The sequence below is a fragment of the Canis lupus genome, chromosome 5 (genome assembly GCF_011100685.1).
Source record: "Canis lupus familiaris isolate Mischka breed German Shepherd chromosome 5, alternate assembly UU_Cfam_GSD_1.0, whole genome shotgun sequence".
In the NCBI taxonomy this organism is placed as follows: domain Eukaryota; kingdom Metazoa; phylum Chordata; class Mammalia; order Carnivora; family Canidae; genus Canis; species Canis lupus.
The window spans coordinates 69,538,153-69,554,923 of record NC_049226.1 but is presented as its reverse complement, the minus strand read 5'-3'; the positions used below and the strand labels follow the sequence as shown (position 1 = coordinate 69,554,923).

General features: G+C 41.3%; 1 protein-coding gene across 3 annotated transcripts in view; it reads left to right on the top strand.

Moving 5' to 3' along the window:
* Positions 1 to 16,771, top strand: part of CDH13 (cadherin 13) — a 1,002,781-nt gene that overhangs the window by 436,973 nt on the left and 549,037 nt on the right. For all 3 annotated transcript variants that reach the window (XM_038538175.1, XM_038538176.1, XM_038538177.1), the window contains one exon: positions 7,149 to 7,265. In XM_038538175.1, coding sequence (XP_038394103.1) covers positions 7,149 to 7,265 — 117 coding nt within the window. The remainder of the gene's footprint in view (positions 1 to 7,148; positions 7,266 to 16,771) is intronic.

Sequence of the window (16,771 nt, the reverse complement as noted above, 5' to 3'; positions counted from 1 at the left end):
TTGTCTTTTTAATTTTAAGTGGGCTCCTGTCACTTCTTAGCTTAAACCCGGACCCCCTAAGACTCCCATCTTGTGCAAAGTCAAAGCCAGAGTCCTCTCTGGGGGCTACCTGCTGGCCGGCCAGCATCTAGATTCCCTTTCCCAGATCCGGGTTGGTCTCCTCCTGGTGCTCTGGCCAAGCAGGCTCTCTCCCCGCAGCTCAGACATTCCAGATGTGCTCCTGTTGCCTGGTGGTCCCTCCTCTGTGTGCATACAAGGCTCTTTCCTCATTCATCCTTCATTGCCACCCTCCTAGTAGGTCCTTCCCCTGGCCTCCCTGGCTAAAATCTCAGCATCTATCCACCCTGCACACATTCAGTCCCCCATGCTCATTTGTGCTCCAGGCCACTGTTTTCTTTATGTCTCTCTCCCCACTCTAGAATGTGAGCAATATGTGGGCAGAAGTTTGTCTCTTGTGCACGGTAGTCTTCCAGATGTTTAGAATTACTCCTGGCAGAGGGGAAGGGCTCCACAGGTAGTAGTTGAAGAAATGAATGAATGAATGAATATGAATCAATATGAATCCAGTTTTCCTCCCCTTTTCACATTCTTCATTTCTTTCCTCCTTCTTCCTTCATGGCCCCCATCCCCAGCCCTGTCCATAGTTATGGGGTCTCCTCCTTATTTCCAGCATGCTCTTTTTACTGTGTGATGGGACACCCTCAAGGAGTGTGAAACTTGCTTCTAACACATTGATGATTTCTCCCGAGGTTGAGAAGCAGAGAAGGAAGCAAATGGGATTGTAAACCCAAACACCCTACAACAGAAAGACAGAGGTTCCAATGAGCCTGTGGGACATGAGAGACCTTCATGGAAGGGGGACAATTCTCCTTTAATAAAGTCCTGAGTGAGTGAGGTTCCCCAGGGACACATTTCTGCCCCTTTGACTTAAGCAAGATTGGATGAGGCTGCTGTAGGTCTCCTGCTGTTCCAGGTTCAGAGATGCTGGGGCTCATCATCCAGCAACCGCAGGGCCATAGGGAGGGTCCCATGGGAGGCACACGCCTGTCTGTGCACAGCTGTGGCTGAGAGCCATCTCAGTCGGAAGCAGCAGGAAGGTGTGCTGTGTGTGTCATATGTGTCCTTGGGTTTAGGCTTGTCATGTGTGCCCATTGCATATATCTATTCACGAGTGTGTGTGTGTGTGTGTGTGTGTGTGTACACACATGCATGTGTACCTGAGTATTTGTGTTTGATGAGGATTTTGATGTTACTATGCATGTGTCTACTGAATCTGGAAATCTAGAGGTCTGTGTGTGTCTGTGTGTCTGTGTTAAGATCTGGCCTTAGGCCACCAACAGCTGAATTACTCACTCGTAAAAGGGACTGAGTGGCTTGTCTTCATTTCCTCACATCTCTGTCCTGGTATTAATAAGACCCATCCTTCACTTTTGTGCTGTTCTTTGGAGAGCACAGAGCACTTCCATGCACAATTTCTCATTTCACTCTGATAACCAGCCTCACAGGCAGATTATCCTCCTTTACAGATGAGAAATTCCCCTTCAACCTCTCTCTGTCCTCAAGGAAAGCGGTTTCCATCCTCCTTTCTTGGGGGGCCCGCTGCTGATCCACTCCCTTCCCACCTCTATAGGCATGCACCAGCATCAGTTGTCCCCCCCACAGTCACCCCATGCCGTGGATCCCTTCCACTAGCCCTTTCCTCCTAGTACCCAGCACACTTTCTGGCCTCCCCTTTAACTGACAAACTTCTTCCCCTGTCTCCCTCTTTCCTTCTGCACCAAAGCCCTCACTTCTCGTTGATTCCTCTGATACCCGACCCTAACACGCTGTTAAACTGCTCTTTCTAAAATCAATACCTAGTCATGGTCAAGCCCAACAGCCTCCTTGTGGTATTTGGCTTTTTGGAGGGGATGTCTGCATTGTGTGATATGGCCATGCACCCCTTCCTTCTTGACATTCTCATCTCTTCATCCTTCTGGTCTTCCTCTTTTTGCCACCTAACCTTTCTGTGGCTTTTACTGGCCTTTTAGAAACCCATTGAACGATTGAGCCTCTCCCTTTTCCCTCTCGACGTAATCTGGGAGGTGTCAGCTTTTCCTTTACATCCAGCTACCCATGTACGTGGATGACTGTGATTATCTCTCTCCCTCATTCATCTCTCCCTCCTGAATACTCTTTATATGCCCTCTAGAAATCTCTGTTAGATGCCCTATGAGCCTACAGTCTACAGCATGCAGCACCTATGCCAGAACTGCTGCTTTGGTTTTTTGTTGTTGTTTTTCTCTTTACCCACTGTGTTGGTAATGGTGACCTCAAAAGTCAGGAAATCCTCCAACAGCCTCTCCTTTGGCCTTATGCGCCATTCTTTCCCACATTCTGTCTCTTCTCCTTCTATAACCAACTCTTAGGTTGGTCGCATTCTTTTAATCCCCTCAGTTTCTGTTTTCTTGAGGTTACAACCACAGCCTGGTGCATTCAGAGGCTTCATATAATGGATTGGCAGATACAAGCACACACAGGCATAAACATGGTGACACAACACACCTGTCTAGATATGTGCAAGGTGTATGATTGTCAGTCAAATCAGATGCTATGTCTCCTACATGGTCCCAGTCACACAGAAAGACTTGGCTTCGGAGCACACAAACCATTTAGCACAGACTTGATCAAAGTTAGACACAGAAGCCGGTACAGAGGTAGACATTTATCAACAAGCACATAGTTATACACATAAATCAGAGACAAAGACAAGAGCAGAGCCACTGACATAAAAATACAGCGACAGACAAGTATTTATTGAGGTCCCTGCCATTGTAAGGTAAAAAGTTGGGAGACACAGGATGTCCCAGCCTCAGTAACTCTTTACCATGCTCACCAGGGAGGGCTCAGATGCACATGGAAGCATCTCTAAAATCAGTCATTCCCACTCTCTACTCTGCTCCCTTCTATGTGCTGTTTGCCATTCTCAGACTCCGAGCTTCCTGCTTCTTTTCTTTTGGTTTTAAAGATTTTATTCATTCATGAGAGAGGCAGAGACATAGGCAGAGGGAGAAGCAGACTCCCTATGGGGAGCCCAATGCAGGACTCAATCTCAGGACCCTGGGATCACATCCTGAGCCAAAAGCAGAGGCTCAACTACTGAGCCACCCAGGTGTCCCTTCCTGCTTCTTTTCTTAGGCACGTTAGCCCCAAGAACTGACACAACTGTGCTTGCTGCTAAGCTTCTTGGATACTGTGGGAGTTGGGGATATGGACTAGTCACTGCAGGCATGGCTCACTGGTGAGCGGGGAGGACACCAGATGTAGGAATGGGGATTTGGGAGCCTGACCCCTGGGTACCCATAAGAACAAAAATACCACCCATTTGGACCTAGAAGCATGGATAAGCCCTTTATTACAAACAATGAAAAGTTTATTACTGACAACACAGTATGCTTTTTCATTACTTTAGATACATTAACACATGTGGTCATAATGCACTGAAGCCTACCTTTGCCATGTTGCAGAGCCAGATCACTAAACCTTCATATTTGCATAGAGCTTTAAATATTTTCAGAGTGTTTTTCTGAGACATTCTCTCATCTGAGACTCAAGATTTCTTTTATCATAAATGAGATTCATATGTTGTACATATTTTACATATTTTCTATTCTTTTGCCATTCCCTTGCAAACCAACAAAATCTTTGCAGATATTATACATCAATGTTCTATGACTAAAATCCGGTCTTATCATTGTCTGTTCCATTCTCTTTTTCTCTGTGCTGCTTTTTGCCGGGTTGGGCTGGGTTATTTTGTTGGTATTGGTTGGATGGGTGGATGGGTCTGTGTTGCTGTTGTTGTTGTTTTTGTTGTTGTTGTTGTTTTTAAATTTTTTTTACTGGAGTTCAATTTGCCAACATATAGCATAACACCCAGTGCTCATCCCGCCAAGTGCACCCCTCAGTGCTCATCACCCAGTCACCCCCCCCGCCCACCTCCCCTTTCACTACCCCTTGTTTATTTCCCAGAGTTAGGTGTCTCTCATGTTTTGTCACCCTCACTGATATTTTCACTCATTTTCTCTCCTTTCTCTTTATTCCCTTTCACTAATTTTTACATTCCCCAAATGAATGAGACCATATAACGTTTATCCTTTTCTGACTGACTTACTTCACTCAGCATAATACCCTCCAGTTCCATCCACGTTGAAGCAAATGGTGGGTATTTGTCGTTTCTAATGGCTGAGGAATATTCCATTGTATACATAAACCACATCTTCTTTATCCATTCATCTTTCGATGGACACCGAGGCTCCTTCCACAATTTGGCTATTGTGGACATTGCTGCTAGAAACATCGGAGTGCAAGTGTCTGGGCGTTTCACTGCATCTGTATCTTTGGGGTAAATCCCCAGCAGTTTCCTCCATTACATATACCACACTCTAGTTTTCTGTCATTACCTGAATAATAATTATTTTGCCTTCCCAGAAACCAGACAGTCTTTATTTACACTCATGCATTGAGATGTTTAAATGTTATTCTTCTATGCTTACTATAGTTTATATAAGATAAGAGGTGCCCAATATGGTGTTCTGTGTTTCCCTACACATTTTATCCTATGTATTCTCTCCACTAGCTGGGTGAATTGAGTAAGTCACATGGCCTTTCTGAACTTGATATTCCTCATTATTTAAGGAGGGACAAGATTTACCTGAGAAGTTATTTGAAGTATTAGAATGGACACATGTGATGTGCCCAACACATTGCCCAATGTGCACATAAGAAATTATTATTAGAGTCTTCTGTGGTGGTGCTTGTGGAAGCAGTCAAATGTGGTGGTGGTGGTTAGGACATGGCTGTCTGTCTCAGAGTGACTGTCTCAGAGTGTCTCCAGCTGACGAACCCAAATTCAACTTTGTCTTGCAGTTGAACATTGAGGTTTTTTTTTTTTGCCATTTTTACCCTTTATGAATAGCGTCCCACTGAACACATTCTTGATACGGTTTTATTCTCTTTCAAATTTAGCATTTGAATGTATTCCTAAGAATGATAATACCAAGTGAAGGGATATGTACATTTGTAAGGTTCCTGATTAATAAATGTTGCCTGATTGCTTTCCACAAGAGGACCATCAGATTACACTCCCACCAAAATCTAGGTTAAAATTATAGAAGCTTTCTTAGCCTTAGTTAATCTTGCTTTCTGTTTGACTTCATATATAGATATTCCTTTAAAACTATACATACGTATGCACACATGTATATGCATGCATAGGTATGCACACATACTTTTGTGGGACATGTATCAATGATGGTTTTTAATATCACTTGCCAAATGATTTTGGTAAGAACCTGTTGTCCAAAGTTTGAGATATTGACATTCGATGATACATAACATAAATTCAATTAGTAGGTAACATTGACTGATAATGGCTTGTATACTGAAAATGATATTCCACTTTAATTTCTCTTTCGGTCCTTTGATCAGATCCAAGTGAAAGTCTCAGCTTGGTACTAACAACCCTTTAATCCCCCACTACCCCTTTCTTAGCTCCCATTTTAGAAAGAAGAGCTGAAGGATGCCTGGGTGGCTCAGTCACTTAAGTGTCTGTGTTAGGCTCAGGTCATGATCTTAGGGTCCTGGGATCAAGCCATACATCTGGCTCCCTGCTCAGCAGGGAGTCTCTTTCTCCCTCTGACCCTCCCTCCCCCACTTATCCACACACTCTCTCTCAAATAAATAAATAAATAAATAAATAAATAAATAAATAAAATCAATCTTCTGACTTTTGGTTTTGGTTCAGGTCATGACCTCAGGGTCATGAGGTGGAGCTCTGTGTGGGGCTCCATGCTCAACATGGAGTCTGCTTGGGATTCTCTGTCCTTTTCCCTCTACCTTCCCACTTGTGCACTCTCTCACTCTTTCTCTTTCTCAAACAAATTTTTTTTTTTTTTTTTTTGTAAAGAAGTGCTTAGGGCAGCCCTGGTGGCTCAGTGGTTTAGCATCACCTTTAGCCCAGGGTGTGGTCCGGGAGACCCGGGGCGAGTCCCACGTTGAGCTCCCTGCATGGAGCCTGCTTCTCCCTCTGCCTGTGTCTCTGCCTCTCTCTTTCTGTCTCTTGTGAATGAATAAATAAAATCTTTAAAAAATAAAAAAATAAAAGAGCTTAGCGGTGCCAGGGTCATGCAGTTGGTTGAGCATCAGACTCTTGGTTTCAACTCAGATCCTGATGTCAGGATGGTGAGATCGAGCCCCACATCAGGCTCTGCACTCAACATGGAGTCAAATTAAGACTCTCCATGTGGAGAATCAAATTAAGACTCTCAATCCCTCCCCCACCTCTCTCAAATAAATCAATAAATCTTAAATATATATATATATATATATATAAAAAGAGGAGCTTATTTTTTCCCTGAGCTTCCAGCTCAAATTGAATGCCATCATTTGGTTTCCAGTATGCTTATTTTCATGTTTTCCTACTTTTTATGGAAAGCAATACTGGTACTTCATTTAAATTATGATACAATAATTTCCTCTTTTCACACATTTATGTCATTGAATATGTAAATTACAAATAGGGCAGAAATCTTGACAATGTTGTTCCAATAACTGAAGTTTAAGACATATATACTGAGTAGGTAGTGCATTCCAACAGTTGGCCTACTAATAATAACAAATAGTCCTTGAAAAAACATTGACTAGGAATCTCCATAATGCCTGATGTGGTTTGGAACTTTGTGACTGCCCCTTCATCCCTATTCATTTGTGAGTGTCAGGACCTTGCAGTTGGCCATGAGGAGAATCACTTTTATATCCATTGGGTTCTGTAGGTTAGTGACCAGGAGAGTAATCTCCTTGCTTGGCAGATTAAGAAGGGGAATACACAAGTACCGAAGGATGTATAAATCAAGACTGACATTGTGAATAGAATGATTCAGAAGATGGGATTAAAGAGCTTAATGATAGTCATTGTGAATCACAATGTCAGCTTTAGTATGATTCTAACGATGTACTTGCTAACGCTAATGAGGTTTGATAGAATAAAATTAACAATGTCCAAACAGCTGTATGCTTTCACAACAAAGGAACCATATCTCAGAGCAGACTGATACATTTTCTGTGGGGGATTTTAGTCAACTGAGTTTTTTTTTTTTCTCTCTCTCTTTTAGGATATATTTAAATTTGCAAGAACTTCTCCTGTCCCAAGACAAAAGAGGTCCATTGTGGTATCTCCCATTCTAATTCCAGAGAATCAGAGACAACCTTTCCCAAGAGACGTTGGCAAGGTAAGTCAGACAAAAGACAAATGATATAACAAAGGCATGTTTTTATTAAGAGGAGAGCATACACAAGGCAAGCTGACTGTGACTGTCTTGGTGGCCACCTGAAATTGGCCTCTATTCCTCTATGATAAGAAGCCAGATGGTTTTGCCAATAAAAGAATGACAAAAAGCCATCAAGCAACAAACAAAGAATTTACAAAAAACTATAATAACACCTTTGAATAGCATGTTTTGGAGAGCTACATGGCAGACAACAATGCTAACATTGTGTCTGGAAGATGTCATTGATTAAGAAGTAAATTCAGTGCTTTTAAAATGATGTCCAGGAAACCAGCCAGATACTCTACTAAACTATACTGGCATAGTAGTGTGATGACACATAGCCTTTTTATTTAGATCCTAGTTTTCTTTTCCTTTTTTTTTTTTAATTTTTAAAGATTTATTTATTTATTCAAGAGAGAGTCAGGGAGGGGTAGAGGGAGAGGAGGAGAGAGTCTTAAACAGACTCTGTGTGGGACTCAGAGTCCAATGTGGGGCTCAATTTCACAACCCCTAGATCATGACCTGAGCCAAAAACCAAGAGTCAGACACTCAAATGACTGCACCATCCAGGTTCCTAGTTCTCAAAGGTATAAAAGTCCAGGAAAGCCATGGGGTCAGCTCTCTAAAAACTAATCAAAAGAATTAAATCATACTAACCATATACAGAAAACCTTGTTGCATGAGTCAGGGCAATAACTTTTCTAAGAAGAAATATTTGTTGTTAAATGGGCAGAAATACTGCTGTTGCCTGGTCAACACATTCTCTCCCCATAGGAAAGTCAATGTGGAGAATCAAATTAAAACTAGTTAGTACTTTTTGGTCATCACAAAATTGGAACAATGGTGATTAGTTCAATGAATGACCTTAATGGCTGGTGCTATTGGATTATTTATTCACTCGTTACATAAATAAGGGGCATCTATTATATGCCAGACTCCAAGATTGGGACTGGATGAATATTGGTGTAAAAAGCACAGAAGCCCCTGTTGTGACAGAGCTCATACTATAGTGGGGAGACAGATATTTTGGTGAGTAAATAAACAAACAAACAAGAAGTTGCAAAGGATAAAAAATTCTGTGAAGAACAGAAACAGATCTTCAGAAAGAGAGTAAATGGTGAGAACAAGGAGTAGAAGGACAGAAGTGTTCACATATATGGCTGGGAAGGTTGGTCAGAGATCCTGGTGTTTGATTGGTGACTGGAACGATGAGAAAAGCATAGCCACGGGAAGATCTTGGGAAGGTGCATTCTAGCAGAGGGCACTGCATGTGCAAACATCTGGAAGGGGAAAAGAAGGAGATATATCTGAGGAGCAAAATGTCTGGATGGGTGCAATGAGGTGAGCAAAGAAGAGAGTGGTAAGAGCTGAAGTCAAAGAAGCTGGCCTGTCATAGGGGCTCCAGAGACAAAGCAAGTGGGGATTTCATTGTTTATACACCAAGAAGACACTGGAAGTTCACCCAGGTGTGTGTGCGCGTGTGTGTATGTGTGTGTGTGTGCATGTGCATGCTGAAAGACCCCCCCCCCCCGGCTGCATCATTAGGAATGATTTGTGGGAGCAGAGTGGTCAGGAGGAGTGGACACAAAAAGATCTGCCAAGAGGAGTGTTTTAGGGTGACCTTGACTAGAAGTGAGGGTAACTTGGACTATTAGAAACCTATTTCTGTTGGAAATTAGAAGCATCAATAATCCAATATCTTGGTAGCCACCATATTTGTGATTTTAAACTCCTACTATGCCAAAGACACCTTTCTTTAAACAAAATCTTTCCAGGAGTCCAGGACATGATGCAAAAGGAAGCAGAGCTGTTCCAAGTGGACAGTAGTAGGGTTGATGAGCCCTGCTCTTTGGATAGCCCTAACCACTGTGGTGGCCCTGAAGCCAAGGGTGACACTCACCAAGGGCCAGATTCCTCAAGTCTACAAGGCTCTGCCACTAAACAGTTTCAGAGACACAAGTTGCATCCTTGCTTTTTACACCTTTATGTAAGCCTGGTATTCTCAACTCTTACTGTACATCAGAGTTGCCCGGGGGCAGTTAAAATACAAATGCCAGGCTCTACCTTCCAAGATCAATTCAGTTGGTCAAGGAGTGAGGACCAATCATCATTTTATAGATGGATAGATAGATAGATAGATAGATAGATAGATAGATAGATGATAGATAGATAGATAGATAGATAGATAGATAGATAGATAGATATAGATATATATCCATCCCCAGGTAATTCTAATGTGCAGCCAAGGTTGAGAACCACTGGCCTAAACCAGTCCTATGGACCAGGAGCATCAGCACTACCTGGTTATTAATAACTGCACTGCCATGCAAAAACTATGTTTGTCTATGTTTTTTATGCCTTCAAAGGGACTATTCTCCTCTTTTTGCCTGCTTGGTTTTATCCATTCATCTCATACTTTTCTTTATATCTTATGCTTTACCTCCATCAACTCCACTCATAGCTAACAGGTGATGCTCTGCTGAACTGTGAGAGAGTATATGGGTGGCTTCAGAGAGTGCTGGAGAGGTAGGAAGAAGGAAAACATATCCCACCTAACCACCCAAATTCTCTGAGTCAGGTAGCTCTAATTTTATAAATATTTGACTGTTGGTGACTGCATTGTAATCCTGAGGAGAAATGCTAGGGAATGGTCTAAAGCACACTCCACAAGGGAGGGAGCTGGGGTATTTATATGCCAACTCCATCCATCTTTGGTTGAGGGTCTTTCCCAAAGGTATAAACTATCCAGCATATCCAGCCTTCCCTGTGTTCTGAGCACCAGCGTAAGGGCCCTCTAAGGCCTGGGGGAGACAGCTGGAAGTCTGCTGGTGTACCCAGAAAAGGTGAGGTCCAAGGAAGGGGACAGGGTACTCATGGATTCTGTTCCACCCCTGAATATAAATACTTTTGCTTTGCAGGCCTGGTTTTTCCTGTCTCCTCTTCTGCCCCCATCTCATTTTCTGAACTAACTTTCCTATCTCCTTTCTTTGAAGGTGACTATACTTGCTTCTCTCCATTAATAAGTACTAGCTGCTTCCCAGGCAGGAAAATGTCTGAGATTCAACCAAATTCATATCAATAAGCACATATTCAGCGCCCGCTATTTGTAAGGCACTATGTTAGGGTTTGGAGTTAATGACAAAAGGCAATAGACAGGGTCCTTAATCTCACAGGGATTACAGAAGAATAGATAAAATAAGCACAAATGCATTTTTGTTCAATATTATAAAGTATAAGCACCTTTCATCTATTCTGTTAAATTCTCATAAAAGCCACCCCATGAGAATCATCTTCCAATGTGCTACCTGAGAGTAATGGGACTCAGAGGGATAAAGTCCTCTAGCTGGAGTCTCATAGTTAGTTTGTAGCAGAGATGAGCTCCATGCCAGCTCTTTGAGATTTCAGAGTCTGTGTTCCTAACTAGTATGCTCAGTGCTAAGTACAATTTGAGAATTCTTCTACATGGAATGAAATGTCTTCGCTAACAATTACTCTCTTTAAAACAGCATTAAATTTAATTATTTGAAGTGCACACAAAAATAGGATGGATACAGGGATGGATAAGTGGATAGATACATGATAACACAAGTATAGTAAAATGTTAACAGCCGAATCTAGGTGGTGGGCATAAGATTGATCATTAAAAACTTCTTTCAAATTTTTCTCTGTTTGGAATTGTCATGATACAGTGTTGGAAAAAAAATAAGCTTAATTAAATACAAAAATTATCATAAAGCACATAAGAATTGACATCTTGGCACACAAAATATTTTTTTTTATTTGCCTTGAACTTCAAGGGAATGGATGGAGACTAAGTATTCTTTCTTTTCTTTTTTTTTCCCCAGTCATATTTTATCATAATCTGAATCCCTTTCAAGAAAAGAAACTCATATACTACAGGGTGAAGGCATCAAAAGCAGAGTGCTGTGGTGAATCCACTCTCTAGGGGGGATTTTTCTCTGTTGAGGCTGTGCCATGTAGAATTGCACATTGACAGAAAGGCCATGTGGGCAGCTCTAGGAGTTAGAGTTTTGGCTGATGCATACTTTATTTATCTGCCAAATAATTAGTTGGTAAGTGGCTAAATTACTAGAATTTGGGGGCTGCTTTTCCATCATCTTTCTCAATGTTTCTGAAAAACGGGTTAAATACCCAGTTGTGAACACACTGCCTCAAACCTGTGATTTCCTTCCCATTTCTGAATTCTAGACGGCAGTGAGGATCTGGGAGCAGGTGCCCTAAAAAGAAATATGTAGTTCCTAACATGTAGTCTTTCCCTCCCCTTCAAAGTGTGACTATTTCAAAATTTGGGCCATAAATAATTTCTTAGTTTTACCAACTTTCACTGATAAATATTTGATTGCATCTTTAGAGATTTTTGAGTTCTTGGGCCTGATTGATTGAGAGCAGGGGACTTTAAATCTGTGAGGCAGCAAGGAGGTCTTTGGGAGACGTATTTTATTCTGTTTTATATTAAGTTTGAAAGACAAGTCATTTATGAAATGCTTATTAGAGATTCTACTTTCATCACAAACCCTTTTCATCAAAACCAATGAAAGTACATTTTACTGAAAATCCTTTTTTTATATCCCCTATAAATTGGCAGAATGGGCCTTTAGAAGGACATCTTTAACCCAGGATGGAAGAAATATGTAATTGGACCATGTGCTTTTCGTAAAGGGAATCAACATAGATCATTAGACCGAATCATGAAAACCACTCAACCAGGACTCTGCTTTGATTGTGTCATGAATGCAAGTCATACATGAGGATAATTTACTTCAGTTCTTAAAAATTTCTTAGAGTTCTGAGCATATGCTTTATTGGGCATCTTCCCACATCCAAGTACTCTGTACCTCCAATTTATGCCCACCTATGCAAACAGACACCAAGGGATCTGGTATTTCAGAATTGAATCTGTTTTAGTCCATTTATTAGTCATTTGTATCACTTTGAGAACTCATGAGTGCCAGGCTGTGACCTCAGAAACTGGACCAGAAGGCTAGAACTGGATCCCTAGTACTGCTCCATTTTACCCTCCTACTGAAACATAGACTTAGCCCTATCCCATGTTCCGACACATTCTATATAATTGCCATGAGCCCTCACCCCCTTTTAAAATCCACTGCTTCATGTTTTTTATTCGAGTCTGACTACATGCCTCTTCTCAGAAATTTACAGCTGTTTAATTTATCCTTTTAAAAACAACTAGCTATTTTACTCAGTCACTACAACTTAGAACTGTCTAGTGTATAGAAGAGAAATTTGAATGTAAGAGATCTAAGATATCCAGAAGCTCAATACTCAAAAATTCTTGTTGAGATGAACAGCAGAGTTTATTTCTACATTCAGCAACACCATTCCCCCACTCATATGTATGCCTTTCCTATTTCTACGACTTTGAACTCTTTCCTCTTCCTGGGATACACCCTCTTCATCCTCACTCCACAGGAGGTGCATGTATTCAATGCTTCACTGTCTAGTAGAACTTTTACATCCTTGCAGAAAGTTCATTCTATACTGCCCAGGATGGTAGCCTCTAATCACGTGTGGCCATGCAACACTTGAAGTATGGCTAGTGCAATTGAAGAACTGAATTTTTAAATTTTATCTATTTTTAACTAATGTTAGTTTAACCTTAAAAACTATTGTTTGATTCAGTTATTGGAACAACTTGTCTTGTGAAATTTACTTTTCAACTTAAATTTATTTTATTTTATTTTATTTTATTTTATTTATTCATGAGAGACACACAGAGAGAGAGAGGCACAGACACAGGCAGAGGGAGAAGCAGGCTCCATGCAGGGAGCTCGACGTGGGACTCAATCCTGGGTCTCCAGGATCACACCCTGGGCTGAAGTTGGCGCTAAACCGCTGAGCCACCCGGGCTGCCCTAAATTTTAGTCTAAGTACAGGTCAAATACTTTTCACGGAAATATAATATCTAAGTTGATATGTCAGTGTAATATAAACACAAGATTTCAAAAATGTAGTACACATATACAAAGAATCAGAAATATCTCATTAATAATCCTTATGTTCGTCATGTTGAGATAAAAACATATTGGATATATTGGCATGATTAAAATTAATATCATATTTTTTACTTCCTTTATTATGTGGCTACCAGAAATTTTTTTTACTTTTTTAGAAAATTTTAAATTATTTTTATGGCTTGCATTATATTTCTATTGGTCAGTGCTGGGCTAAAGCCTATTTTTGATATAGTCTCCTCCTTGGAATTTTCCTTTGATCTCCTTTACACATTGTTTCTACCTCTTTGCTCACGTGTAATACATTTGGAGCAGCAATATAGTTTCTTTTGTATTTTTCTTGTCTTTCCATTAACTATAACTCATCAAGTATAGTGATACAGTGCACTGCCTAACACACAGTAGAAACTCAAATATTCTTTGACTTGAATTCTGGTTAGGTCTATGGCTAGTTGGATAAGGCATCCACTGGTTACTGATTAAAGTGATCACAGCCTGGTTTGTTGTTAGAATGGAATTAATAGACCATTATATGATTGGTCTGGGTATTTCTAGCAAATTTTAATTTTCCACAATGGCATTGAGGCTATCAGATAAATTGGTTGGCAGTCAACCATTATGTCAGGTCAAATAAGTATCTTTAGCAGATTGTGGTAGATTTGATGTTAGTGGATTCTGAGTGGGATGTGATGGGGAGGGGAGAAAGAGAGAGAGAGAAGAAAAAGAGAGTGTCTGTATTTCCATATTTGCTCATACATACAATATTTTAAATCCACTTAAATAAAAAAATACCCTCAAAACTTTAACTTTATTCACAATTGAACAGAGTTAATTTTAACTTATTTTGACTAAGTCTAATAAAAGCATATATTCACTATTAGCAAGTGTTGCCCTCTTTCTGCAAAGTTTAATTAATGATAAAACATAATTGAGTTGTTTTGGTTGTTTGCCAAATACATATATATGCAAAAATGCCCTCCATGATATATATTCAGCAAATAAAGGCATCTGAGCCTATGGAGGAAGCAATATTTTTAGCTCTGAGTTTATCACCCTTTCAGTTCTCAATTTGAAAGATTCCCAGGGCTTTATTGTTATGTACATTTGGCCTTGGACTGAATTTATATTTAATTAGTCGTGAACATTAAGGGATCCAGCATTTCAGCTTGAATTAGCACCCCAGAGCCAGGAGAGTTAAGGAATTTTTGAGTTCAACTAGAATCTTCAGCATCTAATGAATGTCAGGATCTAAGCCAAACAGAGCTATCTCCTCTGTCCTGTTTAGTTCTTAAACAATCCCACTAAGTACTATACCCATTTCTCAGATGGGGAAACTGAAATCAGAGAGATTAAGCATCTAGTCCAAAGTCACTCAGTTAAAAGAGTGGCAAGTCTAATACTGAAACCTTGAGTGCCAATGACCCCGGCATGCTAACATGCGTGAATATGGAGTTCCCATGGGTCTCTGCTGTTTGCATAGCATGCTCACATGAATTATCATTTGATGCTCACACATACTCTCAAGAAACCAGTATTATATCCCCATTGTACCACTGAGGAACTGAGGTTAGAGCATCGTGCAAGACATTTATAAACTGAGTTGTCGAGCTCTTTCTGCATTACCACCTGCCATGCACCAGAGGTCTGGATGGATTTCAAAACAGCAACACATGGCATGGGGTAAGGAATAGGCTTTATTAAAGAAAGAGAACCCATAGAAGCCAGGGGTCAGCCAAAGATGAGAATCACATCATCCCACAGAGAGCTTTGCCAGGGCCTGGGCAGAGCACTGCACATTGTCTCAGTTTGCCAGAAGAGCCCTCGGCTGCTGTGGTTCTCCCTTCTTAGGCCAGCTTGTCTACAATCTTGTCAGTGGACAGATAATCAAATTCTTGGGGTATCTGGCAGCCTGAGCACAGGTACCCAGATTTATAGAAATTGTCTAAGATCCCAGATGCTCAAAGCCAGATGCCTTGGGCAGTGATATGCTGGTTAACAGGCTCTTGGGGGTGAAGGAAGCCCTAATTAGTAATGTTTGCCACTTTCTTTGGTGTAAGTATTCCCACTGTGACCAATTTCAAGCTACTGACTTGTAAACTTCTTGAATATTTAACAATTGACTTTCACAAGGAAGTAGGAGCTAGCTTCAGCTTACCACTGACCTTGGGACCTATGGATTGTGATACTGGATGTTTCAGGGAATGCACTGGCCCCATGGGGATCTATGCTTGAGTGGAATCTCCTGCTTGGAGAAGTGGCTTACCCATCTACCTGTTCACCCCTGATGTCAGCTGGTTTCTTGTTCAAGGTGAGCTCCAAGGGTCATTTTGGATAATTGTGCTCCTTGCATCCCACTAGCCTTGTCAAAAGCCACATGGCTAGTGCTAAGGGGTTGCAGACCTTGAAACCATGCTCTTTCAGCTCTGCCACACCTCTCCTCTTTTGCACAAAAATCCAGAGTCAGTCTCCTGAGGCTGGCAAATTCTGTGATAATTGTCCTAGTTCTACCTGGAAAATAAGGAAGGGAAAGATAAAATTTTCTGTGAAGTGCGGAGAAATTAAGTTAACTTCACAAACAGTTATTTGACGTGTATGTTTGTGCGGAGTCAAGGCTGGGGTCATGTCTTAGTTTAACAAATAGACCACGTGTTGACAAGCAGAAAACTTCTTTCTTCACCCGGCAAGGAGAGCTACTGTCTGGCTTCAGAGAACACATTTTTTTGTTGGTATGTCTACTGACAACCCTGTTCAAAGGAGCCACAAGGAACAAAAGTGAAAGCAGAAAAGGCTAACTTTGGTGTAATTAAGAGATATCGCCACTCGTTTTTCTAAGTGACAAGGCCACAGCTGACTCAGTCGATAAGGGCTGTGAAGGAGCAAGACCCAAGGTGCTGTAGGGAATGGATTGGCCCTTTTGTGGTTAGACTTCCAGTCCCAGCTTTGAAGAGGACTGAGGCAGAGCTGGATGGAGACAGGAACAGGCCCATGAACAGTTTTCTGAAAAGAAGGAGGAATGAACAAAGAACTCACCTGTCTTTCCTTTTCTAGCTGAGAACTAGCCTTGGCTTCCAAGTGGGGTTATAGGGAAGAGGCTTCAATGTGGGGCTGAGCCTGCCTCGGTAAGATCATGGACACAAACACCCTTTGTTGCAAGTTTAAATGGTCCTGTCTGTAGGTGTTTCACTGGAGACACATTGGATATTTGGGATCAGGAGATGAAGAATAGCCCCAGCTTAAGCCTTTGGGGCAGGCAAATATTCTTTCCAGGTGGAAAAATTGGGCCGCATTCATTCAGTCAGAGATATTTATTGAGCAACTACTATGGGCAAGGCACTGCATTGACTGTTGCCCATGGATTCCCACTCAAAGAACATGCACCTGGGGTAGACACAGACCTAGAAACAGGCAGATTAGACTGTGATTGGGAGCTGTGAGAGTGTGAAGAACCTGAGAAGACAGAGAAAGTTAATACCC